Source organism: Loxodonta africana, chromosome 2 (assembly GCF_030014295.1).
Source record: "Loxodonta africana isolate mLoxAfr1 chromosome 2, mLoxAfr1.hap2, whole genome shotgun sequence".
NCBI lineage: Eukaryota > Metazoa > Chordata > Mammalia > Proboscidea > Elephantidae > Loxodonta > Loxodonta africana.
In genome coordinates, this window is record NC_087343.1 from 144,110,458 (window position 1) to 144,128,422 (window position 17,965).

The window sequence follows — 17,965 nt, forward strand, 5'->3', positions numbered from 1 at the left end:
CCTGAGAGTGGTCATCTAAGATGCATCAATTGGCCCCAAACAAAGAAGAATGAAGAACACCAAAGACACAAGGAAAATATTAGCCCAAGAGACAAAAGGGTCACATAAACCAGAGACTCCATCAACATAAGACCAGAAGAACTAGATGGTGCCTGGCCACCACCAGTGACCACTCTGACAGGGAACACAATAGAGAGACCTGGGTGGAGCAGAAGAAAAATGTGGTGCAGAACTCAAATTCATGTAAAAAGCCCAGACTTCGTGGTCTGACAGAGACTGGAGGAACCTCCGAAACTAGGCCCCCGTGGCTCTGTTAACCCAGAATAAAAACCATTCTTGAAGCCAACTGTCCAGGCCAAGATTAACCCCCCCAAAAAACCAAACCCTTTGCTGTTGAGTCGATTCCGACTCATAGTGACCCTATAGAGCAGAGTAGAACTGCCCCGTAGAGTTTCCAAGGAGCGCCTGGTGGATTCGAACTGCCGACCTTTTGGTTAGCAGCCGTAGCTCTTAACCACTACACCACCAGGGTTTCCAGGCAAAGATTAGACTGGCCTATAAAACAAAAAAATAGTACTCATGAAGAGTGTGCTTCTTAGTTCAGTCAGATATGCGAGACCAGATGGGTGACTGCTGTCCAGAGACAGGATGAGAAGGCAGGAAGGGATAGTAGGAACTGGTTGAGTGAACACAAGAAACCCAGGGTAGAAAGCGGGACTGTGCTGTCACATTGTAGGGATTACAACTAATGTCACGTAACAATATGTGTATAAATTTTTGTATAAGGAAATAACTTGAGCTGTAAACTTTCACCTAAAGCACAATTAAAAAAAGAAACAGGTATTTACTGAACCCTTACTACATTTCAGCCTCTGTGTAACACCTGGGAGAATTATCTAACCTTAGCAAGGGGCTCAAGAAAGCCTTCATAGTGAAAGTATAAGCCTAGACTTGAAAGATAAAATGAGAGCATCCTTTCTTCAAAAGTGAAAACAGGATCAAATTTTTATGGAGGGCTACCAGTGAGTCAGTCATCCCTGGGTGGTGCAAATGGTTAAGACTACAGACTACTAGCCAAAAGGTTGGCAGTTTGAACCCACCCAGAGGCACCTTGGAAGAAAGGCCTGGCAGTCTACATGTACAGTTCATTGCCATAGGTTACATTCTTCACATTGTGTTACCATTCTATCTCTACCCATATTGTTTCACCACCATTAACTTTTACTCTCTGTGCCCCTTATAGTTCTCATCTGTGCTTTAGAGTTACTGTTGTCAATGTTATCTCATATAAATAATTCTTTAAAAGAGCACAGTGCTGAAGGCTGACATTCTTTATTGAGCTAAACGTTTTTTTTAAGATGACTATGGGATAGTTTCAGTTCAGGGTTTAAAGATTATTTCAGGACAATAGATTTCGGGGTTCACCCAATTTCCATAGATCCAGTGAGTCTGGTTCCATAAGAATTTGACGTTCTGTTCCAAATTTTTTTTTCCTTTTGATCAGGATTCGTCTATTGGGTCCTTGATCAAAACCTTCAATAATGGTAGCCAAGCACCAAGCATTTCTTCTGGTCTGGTGGAAAAGGAAGTAGTCGTTCATGGGACCTGCAGTCTGTTTCCTTTCTAATTCCTGGCTCTCCTTTTTCTACTGCCCCAGGTGGTTAGAGACCAGTTATTGTATCTTGTATCTCCAAAGCTTTTAAGACCCCGCGTGCTGTTCTCTCAATAAGGAGGTAGAACAGAAACTAAAAATAGCATTAGACCAATTGACCGGATAGACCCATGAAGCCATGACCCTAAACTTTGAACCAAGAAATCTAATCCCGTGAAGCACTTAGTTGTACCTAAGTAGTGTCAACAAGCGCATCCTTTTTTTTTTTTTTTTTCCTGACTGCTGTTGTTGGCGTTCCTTGGAAACTTTATGGGGCAGTTTTTCTCTGTCCTATAGAGCCACTGTGAGTTGGAAATCAACTCAGTGGCAACGGGTTAATGGGTTGTTGTTGTAAAATTGTATATAAAACGGTATTTGCAATTTCGCCCATCTAAGAGAAGAGCTATTTTCTTATTGCGAATGTGGTTGTTTTCTTATATTTTCAATTTAATATCTTGATACCCATTGATATCTTAAAAAATGAAAATTTTACGTTAAAAAAATTTGTGTGAGGGCACATACCTTGAGTGAGTAGACGTTAAGTGCTAATTTATAGTGCTCTGTATATATCAGCCCTTGAAAACTTTGTGGATCACAGTTCTACTCTGACACGAAGGGTCACCCTGAGTTGGAATTGACTTGATGGCAACTGTTTTGTGTGTGTGTACGTAAAGTGAAGTAGGTTATTGGATTCAGAATGAAGGCCTTATACTAAAATACAAATTATATACTTTTTTCCCCTGTGGTTATAGAGCAGTTTATACTGTTCACTTGGTCACACGTAAGGAAGCAATGAGTTAAAGTAGAGGGACACTGGGTGGCAAGTTAGGATTCTACACCCTATTTTATCAATAACTGACTGTTACCTTGAGCATATCATTTAACCTTTGGCCTTCTGCTTTATGTTGTTTAGAATGGGAGATTGATTCTGTTGACCACATGAAAAATGGTCACATAGGAAAAGTATGAGAGCATTTTATATACTGTAAAGTGGCTACAAGTAAAAGGTGCCTGGTAGAAAGTCATTATTTTGTCTATGATTGATGTGGGAATTAAATGAGGAAATTCTCGTAAAGCACCTAGAATAGATCTGGCTTATAGTAAGCATTTAACATTAGCAAGCGTAAAAACTGAAACAGTGACAAAGAATTAGGTACTAAAATATTCTGTTTTTGAAAATTGTAAAATTGAACTACTTTAAGATTGTACAAAAACAAGGTATACTTTATATAACTACATGTTTTAATTTTCTAGGATCAAATTTAAATCGCTGTGGTTTCCGAGGCTCTTCATACCTGGGTATTCCATTCAATCCGTCAAAGGTTAGTTCTTTTTGGGTCAGGAGGAAGGAGAAGGAAGATGGGGAGATTTTAGTGAGAATGAAAACTAAGAAATTCTACAAAAAGAAACAGGTTTCCAAGTTTCAGTATAGCTACATACTGTCTAGTGTATATTATAATCTGAAAACACTTGTCGTGGATTGAACTGTGTCCCCCAAAAATATCTGTCAACTTAGCTGCTGCATGAGTCCCAGTATTGTGTGATTGTCTCCCATTTTATGTGATTTCCCTGTGTGCTGTAAATCTTACTGCTGTGATGAAATGAGGTAGATTAGTGGCAGTTATATTGATGAGATATACAAGATTAAATAGGGTCTTAAGCCAATCTCTTTGAGATATAAAGAAGAGAAGCCAAGCAGAGAGACGGGGAGACCTCATACTACCAAGAAAGCAGTGCCGGGAGCAGTGCATGTCCTTTGGACCTGAGGTTCCTGCACTGAGATGCTCCCAGATTAAGGGAAGATTGATGACGAGGACCTTCCTCTACCGCTGACAGAGAAAGAAAGCTTTCCCCTGGAACCAAAGCTCTGAATTTGGACTTGTAGCCTACTGGACAGTGAGAGAATAAATTTATCTTTGTTAAAGCCATCCACTTGTGGTATTTCTGTTACAGCAGCACTAGATGACCAGGACACTCCTTGAGGGAAAGCTTGCTCACTTTACCTTCTAGAAGAATGCGTATTACGTATAAAAAAAAAAAAATACACATGGAAATTTCCCTTAATCATTACAAAAAAAAGTGGCTGTGGTGAAGTGAGTACTTTATGTGGCCTTTTACCTTGGGTGTTTGGAGGAACAGCTTGAGAGATTGTTCCCCTAAACCCGGAGGAATACCTTTGCCCTAGTCTTCTAACCCAGAGGGTTTGTTACATTTCCTGGGTAAGCTGTAAACAACTTGGTTAATACTTTTTGTCTGGGCCTGGGCTGCAGCCTGCCCTGTGATTGGCGTGCACCTTGTAGGGTTTGGTCGACATACTATGCAAATGAAGTGGCTAGGGACTGTACAGATGAAGTGACTATAGCCTACTATGCAAATGGCTGCCTGGCCTTCTGAGAGGGGATTGGTCAGTTTAAGACCCCTCCTGGGAGGGACTGTGCCTTGAAATTGACAAGGAATTGCGTATGTGTGCATCCAACCCCACAGAAGCTTTTCAGACAGAAAGAAGCAGGAAAAGAAGCAGCAGGAAAGAGCAGAAGAAAGAAGCAGCAGAGAGAGAGGATTCAAAGAACCTCCTATAAGAGGTGTAACACTGAAGATAGCCAGGGGCCCAGTGGCAGAGTTGATGCTGACAGACGGCAGGGCCAAGAGGAGCCTATCCTCAGGGGACTAAGAGGAGCCTATCTTCCGGGCTGAGAAGAGCTGAGAGAGCTGCCCTGCACTGAAGAGGAGAGACTTTGCCTGTATGCTTCCTGATCCTGATGCTGAGTTATAGCCTGTTGAACCTCGTTCTATACCATCCCTTGTTCCTTAATAAACCACTTAACTCTAAGTCTGGTCTGTGAGCTCTGTGTGGCCCTTGCAACGGATTATCAAACCCAGAAGAGGAGTAGAGAGTGCCGTGGGGGGTGGTATCAGAATTAGTAAAAGGTGGAGGTATGTCTTACCTCCACCTCATAGGAGTCGGCTTTAGGCTGATCTTGATTCACATTATTCCCCCTGAAGTTAGACAAGTTCTGATGCTATTACTACTATGGCCACATTATACATTTCTTAGAAATAGCTATTGCCAAGGCAGTGATTAAAGACCCCAGAAGTGAATTAGATGATGTTTGTGGCACTGGGCAAACTTCTTCGGGGTGAGAGGCAGAAACTTTGGTATCAGCACATGCCAGGGTAGAAAGCAGTGAATCCTAACAAAGTGAGGGCTTTTTTGCTTCAAGGAAGCAGATTTCAGATGTGTGATCAAGTTGCGGATGTTAGGAGTCTGGGTAACAAAAACGGTTAACCACTCAGCTACTAACCAAAAAGTTGGCAGTTTGAATCAACGCAGAGACCCCTCAGTAGCAAGATCTGATGGTCCACTTCCAAAAGGTCAAAGCCATTGAAAGCGCTGTGGAGCATAATTCCACTCAGACACGCAGAGTCACCAGGTGGCAGAATTGACCTGATGGCAGCTGGCTTGGGTTTTTTGGTTTATTTTATTTTATTTTATTTTTTGACCTATGCACAAAACATCAGTATTTTTCTTCAGTAGAAAGCAAAGAAAAACTTTTTCTGCTCTTGTTCCAAGAGGCCTCAGACAATAGGAGCTTTTCCTTGATGGTGTCAGTAGGCTTCTATAATGGTTACAAACTAGTAGTATCTGACTACACTGACTATGTCAAGATTTGTACCCAGTTAAAAGTTGAAGGCAGATGGTGTGCTTGTAGTTTTCCCTTAGTCCGTCTCAAATTTTTGAAGTAAATAGTGGTAGTTTTGGAGAAGATGACATGATAGAGCACTGCTTCAACTTTATTCCACTGCCCCAAGCCATACACAGGCTTGCCTGTGTCAAGGTCATATGTGTTTACAAGATGTCTCCAATTATGTGTACTCATTGCTCTTAGTAGAGAATGTAAGAACAGTGGATTCATAAGATTTGTCTTTTTTTCATCTATGTAATATTTTCCAACTTAAGTCAGGCCTGAATAAAGCTGGCTCTCCATTTAGTTAATAACAGAGCATCTATATATCATGATATTGACAGAGCACTAGACCATATATAGATATATACCTATACTTGTTGGAGTACATTACTTATAAAAGATTCTTTCTACCCCCGCACCCACCCTGTCAGGCATTTTCAAAATAAGAGGAATAAAATTGAAGAAGAAACTATTTTTTGCCCTTCACAAATTCTCCTGAAAGTAGTCCTTTGGACACTTGCCATCTTCTGGGGAAGCTAGGCCCTTCTTCATACTATGTTGTAGTTCATCTGAATTCCGAGTGCTGGAAGAAGCTGGAGATTCCAGGTAGAATCATACAGTCCCACAAGGAATTATCACTGAGAGTAGTGGCTGAGAATCCAAAAGACAGATGGGGCCAAGAGAATCTAAGGAGGCACAAAGGATTGTCCAGGGCAGTATATAAATAAAATAGTGTCATTGCTTTTTCTTCTGAACCCACCAAACTACTTGTGGACCATTGACTTACCTGACATACGTGCAGGACCTTCAGTGGCCACAGAGCAAGTTTTGAGAAGCACTAACCCACTTTTCTCACTATTTTCCTTCCTAAATTCCGTCCACTTTTTTGAATTATGTATTGTCCTTGATACGTGTACCTTTGCCTGTATTTTTTCTTATAATGCCTCCTCCCCATCTAACTCATCCTCTGCTACAGAAAAGAACCCCTTATTTAAGTCCATGTATTACTGCTTATCTCTCATGGCATTCATACATTCTTATTTGAGCAGAGCTCTTTTCTGCCCTTAAAATTAAAATCCACATTTGATTTATGTTTGGATCCCCCACACTGCTTTTAACATAGCGGTAGTTTGAAGTATCAAAAAATGATACATGTTACTGGAGTTCACAGAAGGCAATTATAAATGTAGAATAGAATAACCAGCAGAGTTAGAAGTTCACTTGCAAAGAAGAACTTAGAATGAAAGAGGTGTCAAGGTTAAAATTTGCTTGGTGTGTTTGTGAGACCATGTAAAGAATGGTGTATAAAAGAGTGAATGGGTTGGATGGGTTTATGTTATAGATAGTATTGAACACCATGCAAATTCTGTGGAACCACAGAAGGTCATTGAGCAAGAAAATAATGTGAGTAGATGATTTGTGTTGTGATTCCAAGACCCTTGGGTAATGATTCCAAGGAAGTAGTGGCCTTTTTGATATTTGCCTTGCTTTTGTATATCATCACAATAACTAACATCTTTACTGATAATAACTTTATTTAGTCCTCACAATGATCTTATGAGGTAGGTACTAATATTTTGTTTTCCAAAATGAAGCAAGCCCAGATACTTCTTGAGCCAGCATTTGATGCCTTTCACTGGTTGTAGAAGTTAACATTTATTATATAAGGCAGAGGAGTCTATTTTAACCGAAACCTTGGTACCAAAAAACTAAGCCATACCCGTTGCCGTCGAGTCAATTCCGACTTGTAGTCAGACCCTATAGGACAGAATAGAACTGCCCCACAGAGTTTCCAAGGAGTGCCTGGCAGATTCGAACTGCCGACCCTTTGGTTAGCAGCCGTAGCACTTAACCACTATGCCATCTGGGTTTCCAAAACCTTGGTACCAATTTCATTTTAACACTGTAGCATTATGAGCAGTTATTCTAGTATTTAAAACAATTAGGATAACCTAAACAGAGGGAAAACCTGTAAGAATGATCAGTTAAAGATATGCTTTTATTCTATCAAAAGTAAAACTTTTTTAAACTGAGAAATAAATACAACATGAAATTCGAAATTTTTCAAGAGAAATCAGCTTTTCAGAATAGTCAGTTAATTGAATTGGCTATTTGAAATGATAAAACTCTGAGTGCTTTGTATATTGTGAAATATGAAGTTACCTGGCATACTAAACAATTTTTAAAATCAAGTTTTGTCTATGCTAATGCCTACTCCGAGGGCCTTTTACAGGATTTCCTGCAAGGTATCATATGTTTTATAAAGATTGAAGAGATCTTTGATGACTCAGCAGCACTGGGGGTTTTGTCTAGGTGTTTTTGATGACTGTTTATGGTTATCTTTTGTTGGAACAGTCAAATCAATTGTACTAAACCAACTCATATTATGATAATTTGGGCCTCCTAGTCTGACTTCCCAGCTCCGCCTGGCCAATTGCTAGGCTAATCTTCCATCTGTAAGGGCGTGGGCTTCATAAAACACTTTTTGTAAGCAATACCCAGTTAGGCTCTAAATTTTAGAAACCATGATTTATTTGTAGAGAATTTGTCAGTATTTTCAGCTGTACTTTTTTTTTGCTAGTCTAAGTGCTCGTGTTGATTAGATACTCAAATAATTCAACTATATGAGAGAAGAATGATAAGGTTTTCTCACTGTATTGGTTTTTAATATTTTTATGTGGTGACTACAGTTGTGATATTTCATTATGAAGTTCAGATAGTTTGGTTTATTTGAGTATCACAAATAGTTCCCTGAAGCTTGAAATTTCTAGGATAAATTTAAAAGCTGTATAGCCTAGAATGCATGTGGTCATACTCATATTGAGACTTATATAAATGCAGGTTTGGTTTTCTTACTTAATCAGATTATCTTTACAAATCAGTATAAACAACATTTAATTTTACTGTTTATAGAAATTTTATGTCAGGTTATTTAATGGAATGCTATAATTAATTTATTAATTAACATTATATTAATTTTGAATTTAGAATCCTGGGACAGCTCATCCTTATGATAGTGGCCACATAGCAATGACCTACACTGGCCTTTCATGCTTAGTTATTCTTGGAGACGACTTAAGCCGAGTAAATAAAGAAGCTTGCTTAGCAGGCTTGAGAGCCCTTCAGCTAGAAGATGGAAGGTATGGATCATTCTTCATTCCTTTTTCTTTTTTTTTAAATGAAAACTCATTTGAACTAAAAAAAAAATTGACTTAATACTATTCTAAAACTTAAAGGATCATAAACTTTCATTGGAACCACCCTAAAAGTTCACTGTGTAAAGTTAAGTGCCTGATCAAAAAAAATCTGAGCTTTCTTATATGAATGAAAATAAAAGTAATCACGGTGGCAGAACTTTTTCTTCTTATCCTTTTTTTTTTTAGCTGAGATGATAGATCCATAAATAGATGGTTGAATAGCTTCGGGATTAGTATCTACTTTAATTTACCTTGTGGGTAAAAGAATGGATATTTTGAAGTGAGCGTACATTTAGTCTGAACTTTTACTCCTTAAGACAGTACTTAAGGGAGGAGAAAGAAAAATTGAATATTATACTCTATGTAGGTAGTGGAAACCCTGGTGGCATGGTAGTTAAGTGCTACGGCTGCTAACCAAAGGGTCGGCAGTTCAAGTCCACCAGATGCTCCTTGGAAACTGTGGGGCAGTTCTACTCTGTCCTATAGGGTCGCTATGAGTCGATATCGACGGCACTGGGTTTGGTTTTGTTTTTGTTTTTATGTAGGTAGTTTCAGTGACATTTTTAAAGACTAGAAAAAGAAGTTAGCAAGTTCATTAACAATTAATGGCTCATGTGCTGTTTCCAACTTGAAAAGAATCTTCCTAGAATTTTAAGATATATAAAAAAGCTTAAGCTAGAACGCAATAGAGCAGTAATGATACTGTCTGAGGAAAAGACTTCGTAGACAAATCCAGCTATGTTGTCACATCTTTATGCTCCATCTGCTGATATCTCTGTTACTTTCCAACAGTGTTTTTAAAACCACTGATCTTGTTGAGGTAAAAATTAATGTAGACACAGGCTAAATTGACAGTAAGTCATAAATACCATAAAGCTAAAGATTTACCTCAGCCAGTACATGTTACTATGTAATGTTTCATTATCTCAGTATAGTGTGATTACTGCTACCTGATCCTCGTTTATAAACAAAGGAATAAATACAAGACAAAATATTACCTCTCCAAAACTAATTAAATAGATAAAAATTAAATTAGAACTTAATATGATAAATCAACTACTTGTTATCTGTATATGCATTTAGGAGAAATTTCACATAGCAAAACTTGGGCTTGGGAATGTATACTGCTACCCAATAGGTTCTACATTTACCTGCCGTCAATTATCAAGCCTTTATACCACAGCCTTCCCTGGCTGGGAGCAAATAAAGCTTACTGTGAGTGGTGACATCCAGGAAGGAGTAACTGGTAGTGTATAAAGCTACTCAAAAATCAGAACATTAGGGTGATGGTTTAAAAATAGTTTCATATTATTAAAATTAATAGCCCTGTTCTTTATTGAATAATATAAATAGAATATGGTTTTTAAATCAATGATAAGTTTTTCTGAGAGTAAAGAAACTCAGTAGGTATTTCTCACACCTCTGCCCCTCCTGCAAAAAATTAAATTATAGTAGCAATTTATATAGCAAATCTTATTGTTCTTATTTTCAGTTTTTGTGCTGTACCTGAAGGAAGTGAAAATGACATGCGGTTTGTGTACTGTGCTTCTTGTATTTGCTATATGCTCAACAACTGGTCAGGCATGGATGTGAAAAAAGCTATTGACTATATTAGAAGAAGTATGGTAAGTTATACTGAATAAATTAACTATTTAAGGTTGTAATTTTTGCTGGTATATGGAGGTAGCAGTATAATGCATGCCTCATCTCTTCCGCCAAGAATTTGTAAAAAAGCACAATAAAATTGCATTCTGAGTAAAGTATCGGAATAGGCATACAGAAATAATCTTAAAGGACGTATTGACTCAGTGCCCATTATAATGTAAGTGTGGTCTGACTGTATGTAAAAAAAAAAAAATGTTTTTTATCAGAAAGGGATTGTTCAGCCTTAGGGGCAAAAAAAAAGTACAAAGGCAAATGTTGATAGCCTATCCTAGCAGGGGCCTGTGGGAGCCCTGGCCAAGCCAACTGGAAGACAGTGGGGTCCTTGATGAGGCCACTCCTATATTGGGTATGAGTTCCTTAAGCCATTTTGACTAATAAGACCCAAATATAACAAGATTGGAAACCCTGGTGGCGTAGTGGTTCAGTGCTACGGCTGCTAACCAAAGGGTCGGCAGTTCGAATCCACCAGGCACTCCTTGGAAACTCTACGGGGCAGTTCTACTCTGTCCTATACGGTCGCTATGAGTCAGAATCAACTCAACGGCACTGGGTTTGGTTTGGGTTTTTTTTATAACAAGGTTTAGTTGACTAGCAATAGACTTTTGGATCACGTTTTTTTCTTTTAGTATTTTTATGTATTTTTTAATTTAAGGTTTTTTTTTGAGGAAGATATCAAGTAGAAAATGTTAATTTAAAAAATAGTAGAGACAAAAGGTTAATCTCAGTCAGAATTACTCTTTGGTCTACTTTTTAATCTTATGTAAAACTGGAGAAAAGAAGTGCTACTTTGCAGGTTTATTAGTTCCCATATATAAAGTTTTTAGTTCTGTGGATTAGAATAATTTGGGCTGTTGATCCAACAGTATCAAATGAAAATGTAAATTCTCTGAGGAATGGAATTGTTTTTAACTGAATGTGTGACTGTTAGATCAAAAATGTTGGAATGTAGATCAGATTTTGAATAATCTACAATAGCACAAATTTAAATAAGCCCTGTGGGAGCAGAAAGAGCAGACCTTTAAAGGAGCTTTAAGGGGAAAGGAAATTCATGTTAGATATAGGAGTGGGTAGTGTGCATTTTAACAGGAATACTACAGAAGAGATACTGTGTCCTTGTTTAGTGCATTATATTGGGAGGTGCATGATGTTCATTTGCCCTGTTACTGATGATAGTAACTTTTTTTTCATGATTATGGGGTTTATTATAAGGGAAGTAACAGTTACAGTTCAGGCTCAAGAACACTCAGGATACAATTCTTGCATCAAGATAGCCTCTCCCTGGCATGCTCACAAGCACGCCTTTCCCAGTCCCTCAGTCTCTGCCCAAAGGACTCAGCTCTCTCTCTCCATGGGCCGGGAAGCCTACCGTGCTGTCGGGTCTCTGCTGCTGAGTCTCTCCTCCTGGTCTCTCCTTCCTTGGTGGTGGTGGGCTCCTCATTAGCTCTCTTTCAAGGCAAAACTGACCAGTCCCCTTGGTAGGCCACAGTTACCCTATCACACAGTCACCTGGGTGAGAGCTGCAAGACCATGGCTAGAAAGGGCACACACAAAAGTAATTAATCTCAGTAAATTATCCTCATTTAGCCACTGACTGTCATCAGTCCGTATGTTACTTAGCTTTATTACTTGGTTCCCATTGTGTTGTTGTTAGGTGCCGTCGAGTCGATTCCGACTCATAGCGACCCTGTGCACGACAGAACGAAACACTGCCCGGTCCTGAGCCATCCTTAAAATCGTTGTTATCCTTGAGCTCATTGTTGCAGCCACTGTATCAATCCACCTCATTGAGGATCTTCCACTTTTCCGCTGACCCTGTACTCTGCCAAGCATGATGTCCTTCTCCAAGGACTCATCCCTCCTGATAACATGTCCACAGTATGTAAGACGCAGTCTCGCCATCGTTGCCTCTAAGGAGCATGCTGGACGCACTTCTTCCAAGACAGATTTGTTCATTCTTTTGGCAGTGCATGGTATATTCGGTATTCTTTGCAAACGCCACAATTCAAAGGCATCAACTCTCCTTCAGTCTTCCTTATTCATTGTCCAACTTTCACATGCATATGATGTGGTTGAAAATACCATGGCTTGGGTCAGGTGCACCTTAGTCTTCAGGATGACGTCTTTGCTCTTCAACACTTTGAAGAGGTCCTTTGCAGCAGATTTGCCCAATGCAATGTGTCTTTTGATTTCTTGACTGCTGCTTCCGTGGATCCAAGTAAAATGAAATCCTTGACAACTTCAATCTTTTCTCCATTTATCATGATGTTGCTCATTGGTCCAGTTGTGAGGATTTTTGTTTTCTTTATGTTGAGGTGTAATGCATACTGAAGGCTGTGGTCCTTGATCTTCATCAGTAAGTGCTTCAAGTCCTCTTCACTTTCAGCAAGCAAGGTTGTGTCATCTGCATAATGCAGGTTGTTACTGAATCTTCCTCCAATCCTGATGCCCCATTCTTCTTCATATAGTCCACCTTCTGGTATTATTTGTTCAGCATACAGATCAAATAGGTATGGTGAAAGAATACAACCCTGACACACACCTTTCCTGACTTTAAACCAATCGGTATCCCCTTGTTCTGTCCGAACACCTGCCTCTTGATCTCTGTAAAGGTTCCTGATGAGCACAATTAAGTGTTCTGGAATCCCCATTCTTCGCAGTGTTATCCATAGTTTGTTATGTGGTTCCCATTATACTTTGTCCTATTTGTCCTATTTCATGAGGGCATGTTTTTCCGCTTAGCCAGCATTGCATTGCTTTAACTTGCACTGTAACTGAGAATTGGGTTTAGTGGGGCTTTAGGAACCTTTCCTTTCACTTAGTGTTTTTTTTTTTTTAATTGTGCTTCCAGTGAAAGTTTACAATTCAAGTCAGTTGCTCTCTCTACAATGTGACCTCACACTCCTACTCTCTGTATTTCCTGTGTCAATTTAACTAGTTCCTGTTCCCTTCTGCCTTCTCATCTCACCTCTGGGCAGGGGCTGCCCATTTAGTCTCATGTATCTACTTGAGCCAAGAACCCCACTCTTTGCCGGTATCATTTTATGTCTTACAGTCCAGTCTAATCTTTGTCTGCAGAGTTGGCTTTCGGAATGGTTTTAGTTCTGGGCTAAAAGAGAGTCCAGGGACCATGTCTTCTGGGGCCCCTCCAGCCTCATTCAGACCATCAAGTCTGGTCTTTATACTAAAATTTGAGTTCTGCACCCCAGTTTTCTTCTGCTCTTTCAGGGACTCTATTGTGTTCCCTTTTGGGGCAGTTGCTGCTGGTAGACCTGCCCCATATGGTTTCCAAGGAGAGCCTGGTGATTCAAACTGCTGATCTTTTGGTTAGCAGCCATAGCTCTTAACCACTACACTACCAGGGTTTTCAATATGTATTTAGTAGACTGTAATTTAAAACTTTAGAAACATCGAAGATTAAAGTGTTTTAGTTCTTTGTTAAAAAAAAGCTTATCAAGAATATTTGAAGTGCTCTCTTCTCATCACGTAACTTAAGACATGGAGTGAGCATAATTTCTCTGCCTTGGCAAATTGTCGTACCTCTTTGTAAGTTTATATCACCTTCCAACATTTGATCCTTCCCACTTTTAATGTCATGGAATATCTCTGAGTGTTCCATTAATGTGAGATTTTTATCTGATTTTTTTCTCCAGTTTGTCGGTGTCAAGTGCTTTATCTTCAGTGTCACTAATTCTCACTTCATTTCCTCAGTTCTGCTCCTATGACTTTCTATTAAGTTGTCTAATGCTGAAATTTTATTGTTAATCTTCTGGATTTCTGTTTGCTGTCTGTGGGTTCTTACAGCTGATTAAATTTGCCATTATGCTTTTCTCTGATCTTCTTAAGTTCCTCTAATGCTTTATTTGTGTGTTCCCTGGCTTGCTCTGCATTTTGCCTGATCTCCTTCTTGATCTCTTGAAGAGTACTGTATATTAATCTTTTGTATTCTGCCTCTGCTAATTCCTGGAAATTCTCTTCGTCTGGAAAATTTCTTGATTCTTTGTTTTGGGAGCTTGTTGAAGCCATCATGGTCAGCCTCTTTATGTGATATTATATTGATATTGACTCTTGTCTCCGAGCCATCAATAAGTTATTGTATTTATTTATGTTTGCATACTGTGTCCTAGCTTCTTGTTTTGTTTTGATACGCCCAAATAGGGTGCTCGAGCGAGCTAGTTTGATTATTGCCTTTGAAGCTCTAACATCCTGTCACCGGGTGGTTAGAGCTGTTACTAGGCATATGAGGCCAGGAGGCTTCTGAACCCTCCCTCCCTCTGCCGCTCAGTCCAACTCCTCAGCTTTGCCTTTGATGTCCAGGGCTCCCAGACTGTCATATATAATCAGTTCACTTGTTATTTTGGGTCTTTGTGGTAAGAGGGACCACAGGAAGCATCTGACTGCTCCGCCATCTTGGCCTTGCCTCCCTAATGTAAGATTTTTGCTGCCGTCACTTCCCCTGGAACATCTTCATCCATTTCATGATACCTGCTTTTCTCGTTTATGTAGATAAGTTCACCTTCACTTCTTCTGGGTGCATATGTAGAGTCTCTTGAACAGTGGAACTGTTAACATTCTAGCCAGCTGTGTCTTCTGTAACTCCATTTACGTTTTACTTGAATTTCACTTCCAGCATTATCAGTTTTCTTTGCTGCACGCCAATCTTTGGTGGACAAGTCTCTTTCTACCCTTAGCTGCCCAAAACTGCTTCTGAATTGATTTTTTCATGTTATCGTGTTTTATGAGTATAAAATCCTTACTTTTGTAAAGTGTCACGAGTTTATTACTGAAAGAAAAAGAGACAAAACAGCCACACACTTTGCTTTCTTCATGAACTGAATAGCAGATGAGCAGTGACCAGTTATTAACAGACTTTGAAGAAAGTGACATTGTTAGTCACTGGTGATGAATGATGTGCGTCTGTTGTTTTTGTAGTGATTTGTGACCTGAAGAGCTAGCAGCAGAGTTTGTAGTTCATGCAGTTATTCATAGTTGATAACACTGTGATAACTGAAATTTGAATGTGTTGTGTTGCTTAACTAAATCATGGGATTTGAGGATTTTAGAATTGTGCAAAGTGAGAGCTGTCTGTATTTTTACACTTGTGGTGGACTTTCTCATTTTGACAGTGATGTTAGATCAGTCTTAGACCTGACATTAGCTCCTGTGCTTTTCTCTTCCTCAATATTTTTTACAGACTGCCCTGTTTTGATTTTGGAGGATATGTGCACAGATTCAAATTTAGGCAGCTGCCATTATCCTTGGCTACCCAAAACTGCCTCTGAATTGTTTTTTCATGTTTATCATGTTTTATGAGTATAAAATTCTTATTTTTCTTCAACTCATATATACTTGCAAATGGGAGAGGAGTAAGGGTTGGGGCTTCTTATTGGGTTGAAACTGAATATGTAAGTACCACCTTTAAACAATCTGATCCCAGACTGTGCCCTAGTGTGTACCATTTATTGAGTTGACTTGGTGAGTAAGACAAGATCAGTACTTGAAATGCCTCAGTGTATCTCCTCGTTTGTAGAAAGGAGTGCATAGTTTGGAAAACATAAAAGCGAAATAATGAATAAAATCAAGAGACAAAAATTAGCATAATGGCAACTTACTTACTGGTACATCATTATTATTTCCCTATTAAAATAAACTTTTTTTTTTTTTCAGTCCTATGACAATGGACTGGCACAGGGAGCTGGACTTGAATCTCATGGTAAGATATCTTAAAAATAAATGAATATATAGTTCCTTTTGTTCCTTTAAACAACATTATGGTACCTTCGGTAGGGAGGACCTCAGAAGTTTAAGGTATAGCCTGATTATCTTCTATGCCACTTTTTCTGTTTCTTTCTTTTGACATTTTTGTGCCTATTTGAAGCTTCCTCTTGGGTGGGTTCTAGGCCAGTAATTATTTACAGATTATTCAGATCCAAAATTTTCATACAATATATTTTAGTAATTCTATCCATGCGTTACCTGCATGAAAATGTCTTTGGATAATTTTTAAAGTATTGTTAGAAAACAATAGGTTTTTTTCTTTGGCATAAGTGAAAAAGCTAGAATGAACAGAATATTAAACATGAAGCAGTAGATTTGTGAAAAAATGAAAGTTTTTTATTTACCTCCCTGAATATAGTTATCCTTAGTTCTAGTCATAAAAATTTTGCTGCATAGCGTATGTTCAGTACATATATTAACACTTAACCATTTTTCCACACTGTGGCAGAACTGTAATAGATGATAGTTACTAAATTTATCAGCACATCCACAGCCTTAACTCTCTCAGATTGAATGTTTCCATTCAAAAGTAAATAAGTTTTCGTTCTTCTTTTAAAAAAAGAAAGAGCCCAGATCAAGGAGGTCCTCTGAGTGAACTTCTTCAATTTCCTCTTCATCATAGCAGATTCCATATGCATATCTGTTGAGCCCATTCCTCTGCCAGTATGATAGGGTGAAAAGAACAGAAGACCAGTATTTTGGTCTGTTAAATAAAAGAACCAAAGATGGCCTTCCGTATATTGACCCCAGGTTGTCTATTTCTTCATAGAAAGCTGAGTCCCGCTAGCCCAAAAACCTAACACCAAGTTGAAATTTTTATGAATCCAGTTGTTTTAAAAATAACCCAAACAAGCAGATTTTTAGCCATTTAAAGCCTGCCTGCTTTGCATACCTCACAAAACTGCACCCGACGTTTGCTAGCCATAGATAACGTAAACCCTGTAGTTATAAAGATCCCAAACTGCTGCTGCCCTTTGGAGCTGTCTGATTCAAAGATTTCTCACCTTGCTTTCTTGAGGGACATCATCTAGGCATGTAAATCGCCCTTCCAAATTCCGCTTTGTCCCAGGAGTTCCCTTGCCTTCTTCCCCTCTGGTAGTGCTCTGTGCTTCTTGCCTGTGGAAGATTTTTTGCTGACACAGATAGCCCCCAGGTGCAAACTGTTTATGTCAGCCTTGGTAAATAGTTTGTCGCCATCTCACGGTTGTATTTTTTCCCTTGGTCATTCCTGAACACCCTCAAAGTCACTGTAAGGTCTCAGCCCTGTTGCTTACTACTGTGACCTTGACTCGTCTCTTAATCTCTCTGAAGGGTTCCTCACCAACAGAGTAGAGAGAATTGTATCTTTCTTTGGAATTGTTATCAGGATTGTAAGATAAATATATGGGGAAGAGCAGTTTCTAAACTATAAAACATGTACAAAAAAATACTTTAATCATAAATACCTTGACCCTATATCCATGTACATCCCTGGGGCCTTGTCCTGTTAGGTATCTTCTCCCTCTTTCTCACATTTTAGTGAGAAATATCAGCTTAGATATTTGTAGTGTATTTGTCACTAGAGGTATAGAGAAGGTGATAGTGAATTTTCTTTGAAGCTTACAATAATTCCCAAACCCAAAAACCCAGTGCCGTCAAGTCAATTCCGACTCATAGCGACCTTATAGGACTGAGTAGAACTGCCCCATAGAGTTTCCAAGGAGCGCCTGGTGGATTTAAACTGCTGATTCTTTGGATAGCAGCTGTAGCACTTAGCCACTACGCCACCAGGGTTTCCCTTACAATAATTAGGCCACCATAATTCTTGTATGTGCCTGAGTCTGTATGAAATTGGGGGCTGGCAATAATAATTATGTTGCTGGTCATGCCACATAATAAGGAGGGATTATACAAAGACAAAATATGCCAGCTGTAAGAATTCCTAAGAAAACAAAGGTCTTATACTCACCGTTGTAAAATGGTGTTAATAGGACTCTTGCTGAGGAAATACC

General features: G+C 39.0%; 1 protein-coding gene across 1 annotated transcript in view; it reads left to right on the plus strand.

The window, feature by feature from the left end:
* Positions 1–17,965, plus strand: part of PGGT1B (protein geranylgeranyltransferase type I subunit beta) — an 86,732-nt gene that overhangs the window by 30,718 nt on the left and 38,049 nt on the right. The window contains exons 3-6 of the mRNA XM_003404489.4: positions 2,906–2,973; positions 8,326–8,477; positions 10,027–10,159; positions 15,864–15,909. Of these exons, the coding sequence (XP_003404537.1) occupies positions 2,906–2,973; positions 8,326–8,477; positions 10,027–10,159; positions 15,864–15,909 (399 nt within the window). The remainder of the gene's footprint in view (positions 1–2,905; positions 2,974–8,325; positions 8,478–10,026; positions 10,160–15,863; positions 15,910–17,965) is intronic.